Here is a 17316-nt window from a genome sequence, read left to right as displayed (position 1 = left end):
GCCCTGAAGACTTGATGAATGGACTGAATTTCAAGTTCTTCAGAGTCTGGACTGGGTCCAGTAAAAGAATATGATAGCTTAATAACTGGAGCTTGCAAATAGTAAAATGACTAAACTGACTATGCAGTGTTATGATAGGATTAGACAGTTCTCTTTCTTCAACTTGAATTGAACTATTGAGTGGTTTTCCGATCACCTATGCCACCCTTTGCCTGATTCATCAAGCTGTGGAACTATGGGCTTTCCAATATTCTGAAAGGTGAAGTCCAATATTGGTTGGATCTGAAAAGTGCAATACAGAAATAATAAAATCTTTACATTAATTTATCAGAACCATAGATAACTTGCTAGTGATTTTAATTTAAAATATTTCACTTATAACATTATTTATAACAATATTAATATTTGCAGTATTATTAAGACTATGCTAGTACTTTTGAAACTGTTGAGAAGATAACCCATGCTTCTAGCATGTGACTCCATTACAGACATACTGCTTTCTCTAACAGTACTTGCCCTAAGGTTTTGCACTATGTTTTATTTATTCATCATTTCTTGGTTGTGATTGAATTTGACCTAGCTTATTGCATTTTTTTTCCATTGGTGTTTTCCCTGATGCTTCTTCATTCACTAATTGCTTCAAAGTCCCCCAGATGTTTCTCAAAGTGCTTTTATTATCACTGCTAATGGTGTTCCTCTTGGTTTGTTTTTGAAATCTTTTCCTGTCCTATTTGCCAGCTCCCCAGATGGCTCCATGTCTTATTCTTAATTTGCTCTTTTTTTCCCCTTTTCTAGAAATTCACTCTGTCATTGCTTCTCTCATCACAGTTCTGGCATGATTGCATTCATGTAGCTCCCAGCCAAGTCTCTTGCCAAGTCTCCTGACAGTTCTCTCAGATCTCTTGATACCTTTATGGTCCATCAAGCGTTTTCCACACGTGTTAGGCTGTTGACTTTTTAGTTTATTTATTTATTTTTATTTTCAACTTTCCTAACCACGTCTGACAGCTCTGTTAACTTGTCTGGTGTGTTTTCTCTGCTGAGGTAAAAGATGGGTAGTTTCAGTGGTGGTGGTGAGGAGAGATACACTTGTGGATAGGTTTCAAGGAGAGCTAACCTGTTCTGCTTAGGGAATGGCAATCTGCAAGTCTTCAGAGCCCTGAAGGTCCTCTGACTTCCTAATTGTAGCAAGTCTGCTGGATTACCTCCTGAAGGTAACTGATAGAGGAAGACAGCTGGCCCTGAGTTTCTCTTCCCAGTCTCAGGCAGCAGGCTGTGCAAGGGGACATGGAGCTGGCATCTCTTTCACCAGATGTCAGATGAGATGAGTGACCTTTTTCAGGACGTTAGAATATCAGAGATTCACTGGGCCAAATCTTAAGACGGGAGAGGAGCACTTTTCCTCTTTGCTCAGAGACTCTCACATTCCAAAGAATCCTCTCTCTGTTTTCTGCAAGACATTTGCTGTGGAAATGGGAAGGACTCACCTGGGAAAATTGCTTAAGTATGTTTGATAGGGGGTATACAGTGCTGCTGCGTGTGTGTCAGCAGAGCAGTCTAAGGTGCTTCGTCTGCAGCGTGACCCACATCTGATCAAATATTTTGAAGATGCACTGAATTAATATAAACAGATATCAATATATGCAGGATTTTTTTTAATACGTGTTCCGACTTGTAAGTAAACCTTGAAGTGAAGCATGCCTTCTGAACTCTTCTATGAATTATCATTATTTTGGGCACTATCAGAACAATAATAGTATTGTAGGTCACTCAGTAGTACTCAGTGGAACAGAGTATCTCTATAAAGAATGGAGAACTTGTGGCACTTCTTCCCATGGCATCCACAGGAACCTCACAACCTCCAGCAAACACTGGAATGTAAGTTAGGGGTTAGTTAACAGACAAAAGCCAGAACCACCATAGAAAAAAATAGAGAAGATGAAGAGAGCTAATCAAGCTCTTCAGTTCCACTGACCTCTGCATAGTAGTCAGAGGTAGTAAAATTTGAGGAAAAAAACATATTTCAGTTTTGCTGTTCATTTAACAAAGGAATGAAAAAAACAGTTAAAAAAAAAAGGAGAAGAAAAAGATTGTTACACAAAAAAGGCATTTCTGAAAGAGGGGAAAAAAAAAGGAATTTGTTTGTGGTCAGTTCAAATATTTTGCTTGTTAAAATCAAACCTTTTTGTCCTGATATTCTCTATTTCTAAATATTTTGAAACATTTTATTATGTTTCCATTCCAAAACCTTCTTATGAAATTAAGAATTTTGGTGCTCCATTCTGGAACTGATGACACATGATGATTTGCCATTAAAGAAAGTCTGAGTTTAAAAAAAGAAAGTTTTTGGACCAGCCTTTTTTTTTTTTCCCATTTGTCAGTTTTCATGAAAGTCTCCTTAAGTTTTGGTGCATTCTCTTTCTAGCCAACTGAGTTACATTTTAATCTGGAATCTGATCAACATAAATCTTCTCATAACTTACGAGCAAATGCAAAGTAGCATAGCATCACTAGAAAGAAATTACTGGAGAGGCATTGTAGATCAAGTGAGCGTAACAGTGCAAGTAGATGCCCCTGATAAATGCGCATCAACGATCTTTACTAAGTTCAGAAGTGAATTATTTACTACTTCTATGAAAGAAAAATAATGAACTTTAAATGAACCTGGGATTGGATTACAGAAATATTTCTTTGTGCTATAAAATACCTTTAACACATTTTTTAATACTTGTGCCATTAAATACGAGTGCCATTTGCTGTTTCTGTGGTTGTTCTTGTTAGCTGCGGTACTACCTCTTCTCAGTGCTCCCATTTAATGACAGATCAGGAAGTTTCTGGCATGTTAACATACTGTATATATGAAGAAATGAATTCATTCATACACTGCTCTGCCATCAGACTAGGAGCAAGTAGTGTAACTTAAATAAACATTCCTACCTTTAAGTTCACTCTCATGACGCTACAACCTGTCAGATATTTTCCCGTTTCTTAAGGACTGAGGAACAGCTTTTCCCTGACACCCAACAGAGCTTATGGATAGGGCACTGCTTGTGAAGCTGCTCCCTTCCTTATGTGACTTTACTACAGCTTGAGAAGCTCTTGGGAGAAAAAGACAGGAGAAGGAGTCAGGAAGAGAAGGCATGGTGATAAATTCGCCTTCTTTCTATATGATCGAACAGTTTTCACCAAATCCAGAGAAAGCTCTGGCTGTCTGGATGATCACATGCATTTCTTCTTATCACAAATCTGAGTTGGAGCTACCCAGAAAAAATGGCAAAATGAGCCAGGTGCCAGGATCTAGTTTCATCTTCCCTTTGCAACGGTTTTGCTAGTTTTTTTAATCACTTAAAACATTTTCAAAAATCTTCCCCACATCTCCAACTATGAAAATTGTCTCATCTGTTGCTGACTAATGCTTCTTATCCCTATTTTGAATACCACAGCATTTTTCAGCAATAATTTAGTGTTTGCAGCCTTTCCAGAGTTTTTGTCAAAAATTTTTTTTTTTCTTTTCCTGTACCATAATCTGAAGGGTTATGGTAGATTTTCTGTAGCCAAAAGTGTGTGATATTCAGTAATAGGTTTTTTAAAAAATGAGGTGACTTCTACATGCTTTCACGAAAGCTGACAGTGAAAAATATTGTTCTTGGAAACCTGCCTGTCCGTGTTTCCTCTCTGGCTGGCATTCACAAATGTGTTTCTCTCTGTCTCTCTCCCTCTCCTATTCTTTTTGTTTTCTCACTAATAGGAAGGGGACAAGCAATTAATCAGAGAAACAGCCACGCACCAGCTCAACCCAGAGCGCTATGTTCACACTTTTAAAGATTTGTCTAATTTCTCAGGATCTATAAACATTTCCTATCGCTACCTAGCTGGCACGCCTTTGCCAAGGAAAAGTAAGTAACTGCAATCTGAATGTTATGAAATGAGGTAATTTAAAAATGGGTGAAATCCATATCGTCCCTGTGGTTTTTCTAAGCAAAAGGGGCTGAGTTAAGCAGTGACAATCTCAGAGAGTTAGTGGGACAGCTAGCTCCTGGGCAGCTGCTAGTTCAGCCGTGGCAGTCAGTCCCACGGCCTGGTTACCTTCTGACCAAACGCCTAATGTGTAGTTGTCCTGCAGGCAGCCCCTGGATGGTCTGTGCAAGCATATTTCTGTGGATCTCTGCCCAGAGCAGAGGGAGATGATGTAGAAAGCAGGAGCAAGGCACCTGCTGGTGGTGCTGTGTGACCACCCTCTGAGGCCATACTGTTCACCACTGTTTGTGTAACCAGTAAATCCAGATGGTTTGGAATCACGTAGATAACACCCTTCAGGTGCCCTGTCCTGCCAGTCCAGCAACTGTGACTGGATCTCCTTGTTCCTCTAGCTGTGATAATGAGGGAGGGGAATTGTGCTATTATGGGCACAGTAAAGGAGGATTCTTCTTGCAGTAGTTTACCTGCAGATGGATTCACTAGTTACTCTGACTTCAGGCAGGGTTTCAGTCTTTCATCTCAAAGTGAAATATGGCCATACCTAGCTATTAGACAGGTGTCCTTTGGGTTCCAAATCAATCATTTCACAAACATAAGCAAGGCTCAGAAGTCCAAGCACAGAAGGTGAAATAAAATCATCCATGAGTTGCTGATCTTCATAGAAAACTATAAAGTTTTTTCAAATTAGATTTAGGAAATCTGGGGCTGTGTAGGCAGCATAAATGGCTTCTGGGGGTTGTACTTCACTGTACAACTGCATTTTCAGTAGACTTAAGCCTGGAAGGAAACTGAATCACTTTATCAAAGCAGTCTTTTACAAACCACAATATTTTAAGGCAGCTGGGGCAGGTTCAACTAAAGTACGCCCTGTCGATTATAAATTCTTAACATTTTTTATATCAGAAGTTAGAAAAATGGAGTTATATAGGCAAATATCTGAAAGAAATTATTTGGACTGCTGGTGAAAATGCAATGACAGTGACTCCAGAACAGCAAATACTAAAATTCTTCCCTTATAATTAAGACGCATCTCTCCCTAGAATGATCTAACAGCATTAGAAATATTTATACAAGTACAGGTATGCAGCAGTAAGTTCTCTTCTACTTTAAAATAATATCTGAATTACATCTTGCAAGAGGGGGTTCCCTATTAAATGCTCAGAGTCCTGAAAGTGGGTTAGATGAGGAATAATTAGAAAGGAAAAATTAGGGAAATTCAGTCAAAAAATGAACATGCAGAAAAAAATTACCCATGAAACCTTCAGAATGTGTTATGCATAAGTGTAAAGTAGTCTCATAGAGTGTTTAAAATTATAACAGCTTGGCAATTATTCTATAGCTGACATTTTTGTGCTGCATTTCCTGCAAGTTACTTGCTTTAAAACTGTTTTGTGAATAATATTTCATAATCCCCTTTCTTTCAGCAGATTTTACAGCCTTATCATTGTCTCTGTGGTTTCCTCTCAGGCATATACGTGCACATTGCTTTGGCTTTTGTCCACTCCTTGCCATTCCTTGACAGTTAACAAGTGAATGTTTAATGCAATAGTCTCCATATGTCTGTTTGCTTGCAATACGGTTCTTCTTTCATGAAAAGGCAATAAACATTCTTTGTTGCAGCTTAAAAAGTTCACATACCAAATTTCTCAGCCTTTGCCATTCAAGAGGTTTATTTAATATAAGCACAGCTCTGGAGGATAGCTTTGTGGTGAAATGGTTTCCAGTGCCAGATACTCAGTTTTTATTTGAATTGTCTTTTGTATAGGGTATCTTACAATTGGACTATCCTCTGTGAAACGGAAAAAGGGAAACTACTTGCTTGAGACCATCAAGTCCATATTTGAGCAGTCAAGTTACGAGGAACTCAAAGAAATCGCAGTGGTAGTGCAGCTGGCAGATTTTGACTCAGCCTGGTGTGAAGGGATGGTCCAGGATATTTCACAGAAATTTGCACATCATATAATTGCGGGCAGATTAATAGTTATTCATGTCCCTGAGGAGTATTATCCTGTACTGGATGGCCTCAAGAGAAATTACAATGACCCAGAGGACCGTGTGAAGTTTCGATCCAAACAAAATGTAGATTATGCTTTCCTTCTTAACTTCTGTGCTAATCTTTCTGACTATTACGTGATGCTAGAAGATGATGTTCGCTGCTCTAAGAATTTTTTGACTGCTGTTAAGAAAGTAATTACCTCACGAGAAGGATCCTACTGGGTGACTTTGGAATTCTCCAAACTGGGGTACATTGGAAAGCTTTACCATTCTCATGACCTCCCACGCCTGGCCCATTTTTTGTTGATGTTCTACCAAGAAATGCCTTGCGATTGGCTGCTCATCCACTTTCGTGGGCTGTTAGCTCAAAAGGAAGTGATACGTTTTAAGCCATCTCTGTTCCAGCACATGGGATACTACTCATCTTACAAAGGAGCTGAAAACAAGCTGAAGGATGATGATTTTGAAGAGGAATCATTTGATATCCCTGACAACCCACCTGCAAACTTGCACACCAACATGAATGTATTTGAAAACTATGAGGCGAGCAAGGCTTACAGCAGCATTGATGAGTATTTCTGGGGCAAAGCTCCTTCTACTGGAGACTTCTATGGGATTGTATTTGAAAAACCCATTAAAATCAGTAAAATTAAAGTTGTCACTGGAACTGAAGACCGACAAAATGACATTTTGCATCACGGGGCTCTGGAAGTAGGAGAAAAGATTGTAGGGAGTAAAAAAGGGAGACAATGTACTACTTACTTGAGACTAGGGGAATTCAAAAATGGGAATTTTGAAATAACAGATGTAGAGCACAAAGTTCTGTTTGATATTAACTGCATGAGAATACTTGTTACCAAAAGTCAAAAAGAATGGCTGATCATTAGGAGCATTAGCGTCTGGACTTCTCAAACACCAAATCAATAAAACAAAACCACCTGAGAAACTACAGCATGCATACAAGCAGCTGGGTCCCAACTGGTGCCATTTCCCAGAAAAACTGACATTTCCAACTCCTCACCAGAGACAGAGAAAATCTGGGGAAATCTCAAAACAAGAAAAGCAATTTATTTTTTACTAGTTTGGCCAGGCAATATAAAAACATTTATTTGTTGAAAATTTTGAATTTTATAGGAAATGCAAAGTTCTCAATCCTCTCTTGAGACCTTGAACCTCTTTTTTTATTATCATTTGTCTGCAAGAGAGATCTTCTGGACTAAACAGAACAAAACATCCTATAATTACCAAAAGGTTTAAAGCTATGACTAGTACGTTGTGAAAAGAAATTGGATTGCACCTTACGCACATATAAATTCAAATGTTAGGGTCGTATGCGTTTGTACAGTAGTTGGTGATGTGTTTCCTTTTAAAGGCAGTTGTGGCAAGGAAATATGTCCTGAAATTGGCAGTTGCGTTCTGAGCACTGTAAGAAAATAGTACGGCTAATCATTGCAACTTCTTTTCAAAAGAGAATGTATGTAAAATTATAAATCTGACTATGTAAAAAATAGATAATTGCATCTGTTATTCTGTCTCAACAAATATCCTTTGTTCTTTTTCCTGGGTCCTTTCAGTGAAATGAGCACTGCTTGGATTCTGTATTACTTAAGGGATCAATTTGCTCTCCTTATTCCAACAAAATGCCTCACAGTAAGCAAGCATTCTGCTTGTGTACAAATGTTGCTATCAAACCCAAGCACCTCAAGGGCAATGCTGTTCTCTTAGACAGGCATCTTAGCAGATCTCAGCTTCAGCATTCTCTGTTCTTTCACAAGACGCAGAACTCCCTGTGAGAAATTCGCACACAGCTGAATACGACAATATGCTTGCCAAGGACGGTTGTCCTTTCCATATCTACATGTCCAGTCCATGTACGATACAAGCATAAAGTGTACCGGGTTAATCAATGTGAATGTAATCACCCGTCTTTCCTAGATGATCTCTAGGCAATAGAGCAAACACAAATTGAAGAATCTTGACTCAATGAAAAAATTAATGTTTCTAATTTTTTTTTCTCTTTTCAGTTTTCTAATTCTGATCAATTTAGTTTTGTAGACATCGTCCCACTGCCTCTGATTATTTATTACCTGTAAGTTTATTTTGCCTGGCTTTTGCCAATAAGCAGAAAAGTTTCCTCAGTCCTCATCGTTTCAGTGTCAGATCCGGGCTTTTAGTGCATCACACAGGGAGGCTGTATAGATACATGATCTATACTATATGCTTACATTTGGATTAACAGAATCTATGGGGATTTTTCCTCTTACGAAATTCTCGACTTCCTCAGTAGACACACTAAGAAATTTATGAGTATCAAGTGTGACACAGATGAATGCTGCATTGTCAATCTCATGGATACTGTGGTTATCGTCTAATTGCATGTATGGGTTTTAATTCAACCTGGAAAGCAAGGATTAAATTTCAAGAATGTCTGCACTGATCAAGAGTAAACTAACTACTGTACTTAGTACATCCAAACCTAACATGTCTATTTGAGAAGGGTAAATTATTCAAAAATCTACACAAAACAGCAGTGCAATTGCTTTTCTTCTTTCATAAATCCTGATAAATTCAGGTCCAGGTTTGGCAAATCCCCCAATACAGAGACAAGGCACATTTTAAAATAAATCTTTTTATCTTTAAATAAAGATTCAGAAAAGCACCCTCTTCTCAAAGAAAGTCTTTGTTTCTTTGTTCCTTAATACACACCTAAATCTCTATTCTTCATATACATATCTTCAGTAAAGTAGATTAAAAGCAGTGTACATGTTCAGTCTGAAAAGGAAAATAACACCATATTTTAAAATTAAAAATACATGCTAACCTCAGTTGTTTATAAATACTTACAAAGGACTTGCTTTTTAACAGTGATCTTCCATGATTATAAAATTAGTTGATCATTAGTCAACACAAAATTTTAATGAACTGTCGTTCTCCTATTTTTATTTCCCTGATCATTAACTATTAGTGCCAAGGGAAACATAGCATAGGCTAAACAAGGAAACATTACCCTTACTTTTACTCAGAAATGCAGTATGACCAAACCAATCTTCTAAATTAGAATGGAAAATATACTCAATCCCAAGGTTTAAAATGTTCTTGTAATCAAAACCACATACAGTGTGAATGGCTAATACAAATTAAATGCTCTCAACGTAAGCTTGAAGTAATTTCAATGGTACTTTTGAATTAGGAGCTGAAAAAACTGCTTTCCTTTTTAAAACAGCAATCAGTCTCATCTTAAATATCATGGTTTAGCAGTGTGAACTCTCATCAGGCTGTTTCCAGTCTGAGAGGGTCAAACCCAAAAATGCCAAGTGAATGCCCTCAAGGAAGCTTTCTTTGGGTGTAGATAGTGGTATGTGCTGGGAATGAGAGGCACGCACCAATCTTCCTGTTGAACTTGAGTTGATTTGGAAAAAAATAAATACCAATATATTTATTCCAGCAGAGGCAAGAATGTGGTTCTGTAAGCTAGTGTTTTGAACACTCACCTTAGTGCATTGATCCCAGCTCCTCCTTCACAGAATGCATATTTTATCCAATTCATTCCCATGAAAAAGGTCACCAAATTTTGGGGGAAAAAGAAGCCATAAAATCAATTGTAACTGGTTTTCAGACAGATTTCAGATATATTTGAAGATAGATTTTTTTCTTCATGTGCTAAGAAAAGTGACTGCCTTCTGAAAGGGAAATATTTAATCAGACATGTCTATGTTCACCAATATGTTTCAAAGTTTGGATTTTCTTTTTTTTCACTGATGCAACAGAAGATCAGCAGTATCACAAAGCTCCGTTCATTGGCGTATACAGTTCGTTCTGTTGGTGTGTATTTACTGGGTTCATTTGTGGTCTGGACATCAATATTTTCATACTGAAATGCCAATAGTGATAGCGGCACACTCTGGCCTGCACTCTGATGGATCTGTTCTTCACTAACATGCATGTATTGTTCCTAGTGGCACTGTTTGGGATTCTTCATTGTATAATGTCCCTGAGCCTGTTTTTTTTTTTTTTATTCTTAACTAAAAGACAGTTTGTCTTCTATCTTTCTTCACTTAGTATAATCCCTCTGACACAGGGAATTCTTGGGAAGTAAACTAGTACTCACTGTGAATTAAAAGAAGAACTGAGCCCTTAGTTTAGTGCAGAATAAACAAACCCAGAAGACAGTAATTTTCAGGCAGAGCTGTTTTAGCGTATTTACTATATGTACTATGATAAAGACAATTCACTAAGGTGCTATATGAATGTGTTATTTTTAGATCAATGTTCTAACATGATGCTGTTTTATTCTCTGTTTAGTATTCGCTTGTGTTAAACACATTTTTGCTTTTATAAAGGGAAATCGGGAACTTGTTCGTTATTTAATTATTAAAAGTTAAATAAAGAGTAAACTAGAAACCTTTAGAAATCTCTTGATTTTGGAAAGCTATTAAAGAAAAAAAACACCATGGTTAACCATCCTAAAAACTGCAGATGCAATCAGCTTTTATTGTGAAGCATTTCAGAAGATCTGATGGAAATGAGAGTTCTTAGTCTCATGTTAAATTTTCAGTTCTGCTACATTTCAGTAAGTATTGTGTTATGCATAGTAATGCAGGTCATGTATGATGAGCTCAACAGGTGTCATATACTCAAATGGTAGAGTATAATGTTTTTCAAAACATAGGTTGAAAATACTGATGTATTATAATGAAAACAAATTAAGTGATTTTGATGTCATGTTATATATACAAAGACAAATGTATTGAAGGGTGTCCACCACTCTGTTAGTCTTTCAGATAAAGTAAACCAAGGGCCTTAATCCTTGTTCTTCTCTCCCTAGTCCTTGGAGATTAAAACTACAAAATTTCTGCTCCCTTTAGTGGAAGCAGGATTGACCTATATATCATAAAAGACTGAACATGTTGATTTTGTAAAATGATTATTTTTTAATATATAAACAAATATTTGTCTTATCTTTTCTGTTTTCATTTTAGCCGTCCTGGAAGGTTGAAATGCAGAGTCTCCCAACAGATGTATTTTGGTGTCTTTGGATGGCATTTTCCAAGTTCTTGCCTCTATTATTACTTTTGTCACAGCAAATACCTTCTGTGTCACGCAGGCATTCATGCCCTTTAGCAGCACAGTCAGGCATGTGGACTAAGGTTGGGTGGCTGCTTCTGCTGTAAATGGGGAGAGTGAGGAGCATGTCCAGAGTCATTTCAGTGTACAGTGGTTGTCTAAGATCTGCTTCTCTCTACTGAGCATGGTTGGAGGCTACTCCATGTTGGACTGGCCTGAATACTCATTTCCTAGACAATTAGAGGTAAAGGAGATCTTTTTCTTCTGCACGATTACATGTAATAAGTATAAATTTAGATAAAAACATATGATACCTATAAGTCTTTGCAAATCATTTCCTATCAGCAACACCACTCCTCACAACAGGGGTGTCCAGTGTCTTTTTCATAAATACTATCTTGCAATTTCAATGAAAATAATTTGTTTAGCTTTAAAATAAGGAATATGGATCACCACCTTGAATCTAAAGCATTATTTATTACATGTTGGTTTAACAATGAAATTAAGTACAGAGAAAGATTAACTACAATAACATTTCCATATTAGTAATTTCTTGTTAAATTGGCATAAAACTGAAGTGGCATCTGCGCAGACAGCAGGCTATTTTTCAGCCACATTTCTAGATGCTTTTCAACTGTCATACTGCCTACGACAAATTCTGAAATAAAATTCCACTTTGTCCTGAGAGTTGTAAAAAGGCCCTTAAAATTCCACGTAGAACTTTAAAGTACTTTAAGTAGGCTTATATTGCTAATTAAAGCCTTTGCCAGCCCTTTGCTGGCTTGTGTAAGAGTTTCACATTTAATGAGTAAAGCTGAACATCAAAAGCTGATGCTCATTTCCTCTGTTCAGCTGGTCAAATAGCTGCCTTCCCTCTTCCTTGCTATTTACTCATTAACATTGGTTTTGCTTTTGCCAGTTCAGGAAAACCTGCCTGGCAGCTGTGGAAATCTCAGGCTGTGAATTCTCAGTCTCAAAGGTACTGCATTTGTACTTTATGAAATGCTCTCATTTCTTAAGAGGGACGTACCATATTTTGAAAACCAGCATAAGCACAGTGTTCAGTTTCTTGGGCTCTCCCTTGCTGTTACTAGAGTAGGTTTTCTTCCTAGATAACTGCGTTAGGCAAAGACATTAACAGAAAAAAAAATATCTGCCGTGAAAAAGACCTGCTTTTAATTTTTAAAGCCAGGTTCAAAGGTTTCTTTGTGATCAGGCTTCATATATTCTGAGCAATTTAAGTAGAAAAGATGAAAATACAATGGTGTCAAGAAAAGGTTAAGTAAATATTATGTGTGTGTATTTCTACTGTATGATTGCCCTTTAACTTAGAATTCTAAAGTAGTTGTTTGTCAGAGAATCATCATTATATTAACCCTTCTACAGCAAAAGGGAGTCTGTGATGACCCCTAGAACTGCTCCTTTTTGCTCTCTCAATAAAAACAATAGAGGCAGCTTTCCCACGTACTGCCTTGGGCATGCACACTGATGTGGTACACAAAGAACAGTATTGGCCGTCTGTCCAGCCTGCTGTACTGCAGCACTGGAATACTACGTCTAGCAGAATGGGGGTGGAAATGTAACAAGGATGAGATACTACCCTTGCTACGGTACCTGTAATAATTTTGGAAATAGATGTGAGAAATTAAAAGACCTTTGTCTTAATGCCCTTCTCTTTAACCACAGTACTATTGAGTTTTCTTTTAACTGCAGATACCACATTTTCATTTTATTAACATGGACCAAAAGAGCATATAATCCAGCAGGAGAAAAAACATACTTAAAAGGAAATTTGACAACATACTATTGTATACTTTGCTTTCTGAAATGTATGTTCACCTTGTTCTGATAATCTGGATTTAAAGTTCCTGCTCAAACTGAGGTTTAGAGCTGCAATTTAGTATGTTCTGTCTTTTTTTCCCTTGGTATACTTTGCACCACTTAGAGCAGATTATCTTAAAGTATAAGTTAAACCCTTACGCCAGCATTTGCTGCTACTGCAAGTCCCTTGCTTTGCACTGATGCTGTTCTGGATATTTCTGTTCATTTGCAACTTTAGTCTGTTCTAATTTCATGTTACACTTCAACAGCACACACAGACATTCCCTCCCTCCCTTTAATTTCAATACTGAATAAATGAACATCATCTTGAGTAAATATTGCCAAACCACTTTCACCTCCATTCAGGAAACTGGGACTTTTACTGTCATTTATTTCTCAGAATTACTTCCTTCTTTTGGCCATTGCTCACTATATTTAAATGCCACATCTGTTGAGAAGACAGTAAGCACACTGTAATGAGACACCCTTTTAAGGGAGAAGTGGTAATTAATTTTTTGCTGTATAATTCTAAGGGTGCACTATTTGATTGTGTCAAAATTATATACATACCTTTTTACCTCCATGAAAATCTTGTAAAGGAAACTGGTTTGGTTAATCACTCCTGCAAATGGTTCCTGGCAGCAGCCAGGTTCTGCATTTGCGAAGTGAGCCAGGTTTCTCTCCTCCACAGAGCTGAATAGCTTCTTTTAAGAGGGGGGGGAGGGAAGCTCAAAACAGGTCTTCTCTCTAGTGGTTGTCTGCTACCTTTCAAAGATGCAATTTCTTCCATATGTTTCCTCCTTTCTCTCCCTCAAAATTGTATACAAAAAACACTACGTGGTCCTCCTTCCTGGTACCTCAATTCACTCCCATCTGGACACTCGTATTTTTCTTTTGGGAAGTGGTAGTTTTAGTTTATGCAAAAACTCCTGTGTTTGGGGAATAAATGACAAAACAGAGACAGCAAACTTTTTTCAAAGGCGCATTTTTTCTTTTTAAGCATTAAAATGAAATATGTAATATATTCCCTCAAAGGAGATAAAAACTTTGCTCAAGTGTGTTTCTGTTAACTGCTCCTCACACAAAAAACAAACAAGAAGTCAGGTAAGACCTTTTAGGTACGTGTCTGCGTGTGCGTGCAGAAGTGCATTAGTAAAAAAGTTAAAAAACCCCACATCTATAGCTGTGTTCTGCACCAAAGATTTTAAGTTCTCCTGCTAAGGAGAGAAACCATTTTTTGATCAAAGCAGTGTGTCAGAAATAATTTGGACATTAACTTTTCTACAGTTAATCACTCTTCCTTCTGATACTAAGCCAATTCCATAGAATATAATCTCTTGGGTAATATCTCTTGCCAAGATGTTACATGTATTTTGTAAACAGATGTTACTTTTTCTGAAAATTGGTTATAATTAATACATTTACCTTGACCATAAATTACTGATAAAATATTTTTCTTGTCTTGTCCTATTTGAAAGCTTATTTTTTTTCTCTTTTAAACCAAAGAGATATATTTGTTCTTTTCAATAGCTTTAGCATAAGCATTTTAGAACAAGGGATTATGAGCCACATGTATATTGTGGTATGAAACTGGATTCTACCATTGTACTTATAGCGTACTTGAGAAAAGGTATTCAAGCCATAAAAATACATTTAGGCATTTATCAGTTAAAAAAACACACTACAGTATCTTTGTTTCAGGACTTGAGAGGAAACAAACAAACAAAACAACTAAGAACATATTACTGGAAAAATTCCCTTTCCCGAACTTTCGTTTCTTCTGCCTGCAGCAAGGCATTATGTTTCTTCACTTCTGCTTCATGAAACCCAGTTTCTTTGTGTCTCATATTTCAAACACCTCCTCAAAATTGTCAGATCCCTATCAGGTTTGTATACATTTAGTTCAATGAACTTTTATATTTTTATACTTACAAAGATTGAACAGCTATCTTCCACTGTCCTAAAGAAGAAAATATTGTAAAGTTCTGGTCCATATGTCTCATTGTCTTGAAAATTCATAGCTAGTAGTTGGTTTTATTTATTAATTTTCATAAAGATAGATTTCCTGAGGAGTGGAAGGGTGGGGAAATGGTTGTATTTCTACATCACCTATTTCTGTCATCACCTTCTTAATATCCAGACTCTGCTACTCCCTCATTCACTGCAGGCACACTCTCACGCAGTGAGAAAACAAACAGAAAGGCATTGCAAGCAATAGGTTTCTGGTAGAGAGGGGAGCATGAGAGAGAGAATGAGAACCTGTCTTGGATATTTCAACTTCAGTACAAAGAAAGCTAAATAACATTTTCTCCTGCTGCCCTGCCTTTTCACTGTTACATTTCTTCCATTTAATGTGCCTCCGTGGATACATGATCTAAAGCTCACTGCACTTGGTGGGAACTTTTCTATTAACTTTGCACTACTTTGCTATGCCACTCCAGCTATAAATCTCTTGTGTGAGCCAGCTTGCTTCCTGGTCATACTACACCGTGCTGTGTAGACGTACCTGCTAGCTGCCTATGTGGTCTTAAATCTGGGATAAATTACTAACCCAGTAAACATTTATGTAGATGTTTAAGTTGGAGAGTGTCTTCTCCTGCTGAGATTGGGTACTGGAGCCAAACCTGGCATGCTACATCACCTAGAAGACTCCTTGGGCTTGTGTTATAGCACCATAGGCCTCCAACTCACATCCAGCCAGCCAAAAGCTGTAGCGGCTTAAAACCTTACCACTTGCCAGCTTTGGTTGTATTTCCCTCTCCTTACTTTGCTTAAAGTTACAGCACCAACAGTGGAGGTGGTGGAAGATGAGAGCTCAGCAAAGCCACTGCTCAATGCAGCATCTTTGTGCAAACCTACTGTCATCAGTATTTTAAATACTGTGACAGGCTGGGGTCCTGGCGCATGAGTGGCATTGCCGCACGCTGCCTTCTGCTCCCGCCCCACAAGCAGTAGTGGCAGGCAGGGAGCTGGTGTCACAAAGCCTTCAGCAGGCCCTTAAAACATTTTTTTTCACATTCCCTTCCCTACACCAAACAATCCTTACCGTTCTTTGTGGAGCTATCACATTTTAGTGCAGCTGCTTTCCAAATAGCAAAGCAATAAACAAAGAAAAAAAAAAGAAAAAAGCTTTTAACTCTAAAGTTTCACCAATTAGCCATTAACAGTAGGTCAGATCCAGTAACAGATTGGAAGACATTTCTCTTTTTTCCCATTAAATTTAGTTTCCTTTGAGTTAGTTGATTGTTTGTTTGTTGGTTTTTTCTCTTACATTTATTAGTTGCAGAGGCAACTAAAACTGAAAAACAACAGCAAACCCTTCCCACCCTTACTTTCCAGTTTGCATAGGATTAGAACTTTTTAATATTTACCCACATGGAAACATCTACCATCTGGTGAGCATACTTTGGTCAGACGCTCTGCTCCCAGTAGTCAGGATGTCTTGGAAAAATTCCTAGTTCTTAAAAAAACCCAAAATCTTTGTGCCAGGATAGTTTGTGGGCCAGATGCTTATCTGAATTACCCTGGTGCAAATAACTACTTCCAATACTAGTTGAAAAACAAAAGCTGTACCTAATTCTTTCCTTCTTTATTTTGTTTTCTTCAATTTATTGCTGTAATTAAATAGACTGAGATGATTAAAATAACCTCAAAAGCCTTATAAGGGGAACAGGATCTTTAGTTTAACTCACAGTAAGAAAGCAGACACTTAAATTCCCTTCTCCCTCACAAAAGCAAGTGCTAAAGCAGATTTCCCAAGAACTTGAACCTTTGAATCTCAGGAACTTGGAACAAAGCCTCCTTCTGAACTATAGGACAGCACCTTTCTTCCAAAATGGTCTTTATTCCAAAGGAAAAAAAAAAAAGATTTCATAAATGGGGTGTACACTAGGACTGTTACAGAAACTTCTCCTGCTTGTTCCACACTTCTAAAATGCTGCACTCAGTAGCTTATCTGCCTTCACTGCACTTGTGTTAATAAACACAGTTTTCAAGTTTGGGTCTTTAATGACATAAAATTTCACAATCAGTAATGATTTCTGTTCTCCCTGTTTGCTTCAGTTCACTGAAGTTTTCAGACAAAAATGTGAGAGACACAAACAAACAATTAGAAAAAAATGTTTATAGCCTTCAGGAGAATTGTTCATTTTTTATCCCTTTTGTTGGAAAACAGATCTTTTCTCCCATATGGCACCTCAGAATAGAGTTTTTGGCACTCAGACTGCTATTTGCAACATATTTCTAAGAGCTAATGCACCTTTTTTTTTTTCCTTTGGCTGCTTTTTTTAGTCTTCTGCTGTGTCTAAGCAATCAATGTCTGTTATGAACCCGAGGTGTTTTTTTTGTGGGTGGTTTTTATTCCCTTATTTGCCTGTACTGGAATCCAGATGACGATATGCTAACAGCTTCTCTTTGGAGGTTGTTTTCCTTTTTTTTTATATCAGAACGGGAGCTATT

General features: G+C 37.5%; 1 protein-coding gene across 1 annotated transcript in view; it reads left to right on the top strand.

The window, feature by feature from the left end:
• MGAT4C (MGAT4 family, member C) overlaps positions 1-6900 on the top strand; it is a 7824-nt gene extending 924 nt beyond the window's left edge. The window contains exons 2-3 of the mRNA XM_010152757.1: positions 3749-3896; positions 5744-6900. Coding sequence (XP_010151059.1) covers positions 3749-3896; positions 5744-6900 — 1305 coding nt within the window. The remainder of the gene's footprint in view (positions 1-3748; positions 3897-5743) is intronic.
• Positions 6901-17316: the final 10416 nt, after the last annotated feature.

This window comes from Eurypyga helias, unplaced genomic scaffold (genome assembly GCF_000690775.1).
Source record: "Eurypyga helias isolate BGI_N326 unplaced genomic scaffold, ASM69077v1 scaffold11920, whole genome shotgun sequence".
In the NCBI taxonomy this organism is placed as follows: domain Eukaryota; kingdom Metazoa; phylum Chordata; class Aves; order Eurypygiformes; family Eurypygidae; genus Eurypyga; species Eurypyga helias.
The sequence above is the reverse complement of the archived record's forward strand: the minus strand, read 5'-3'. Positions and strand labels throughout refer to the sequence as shown.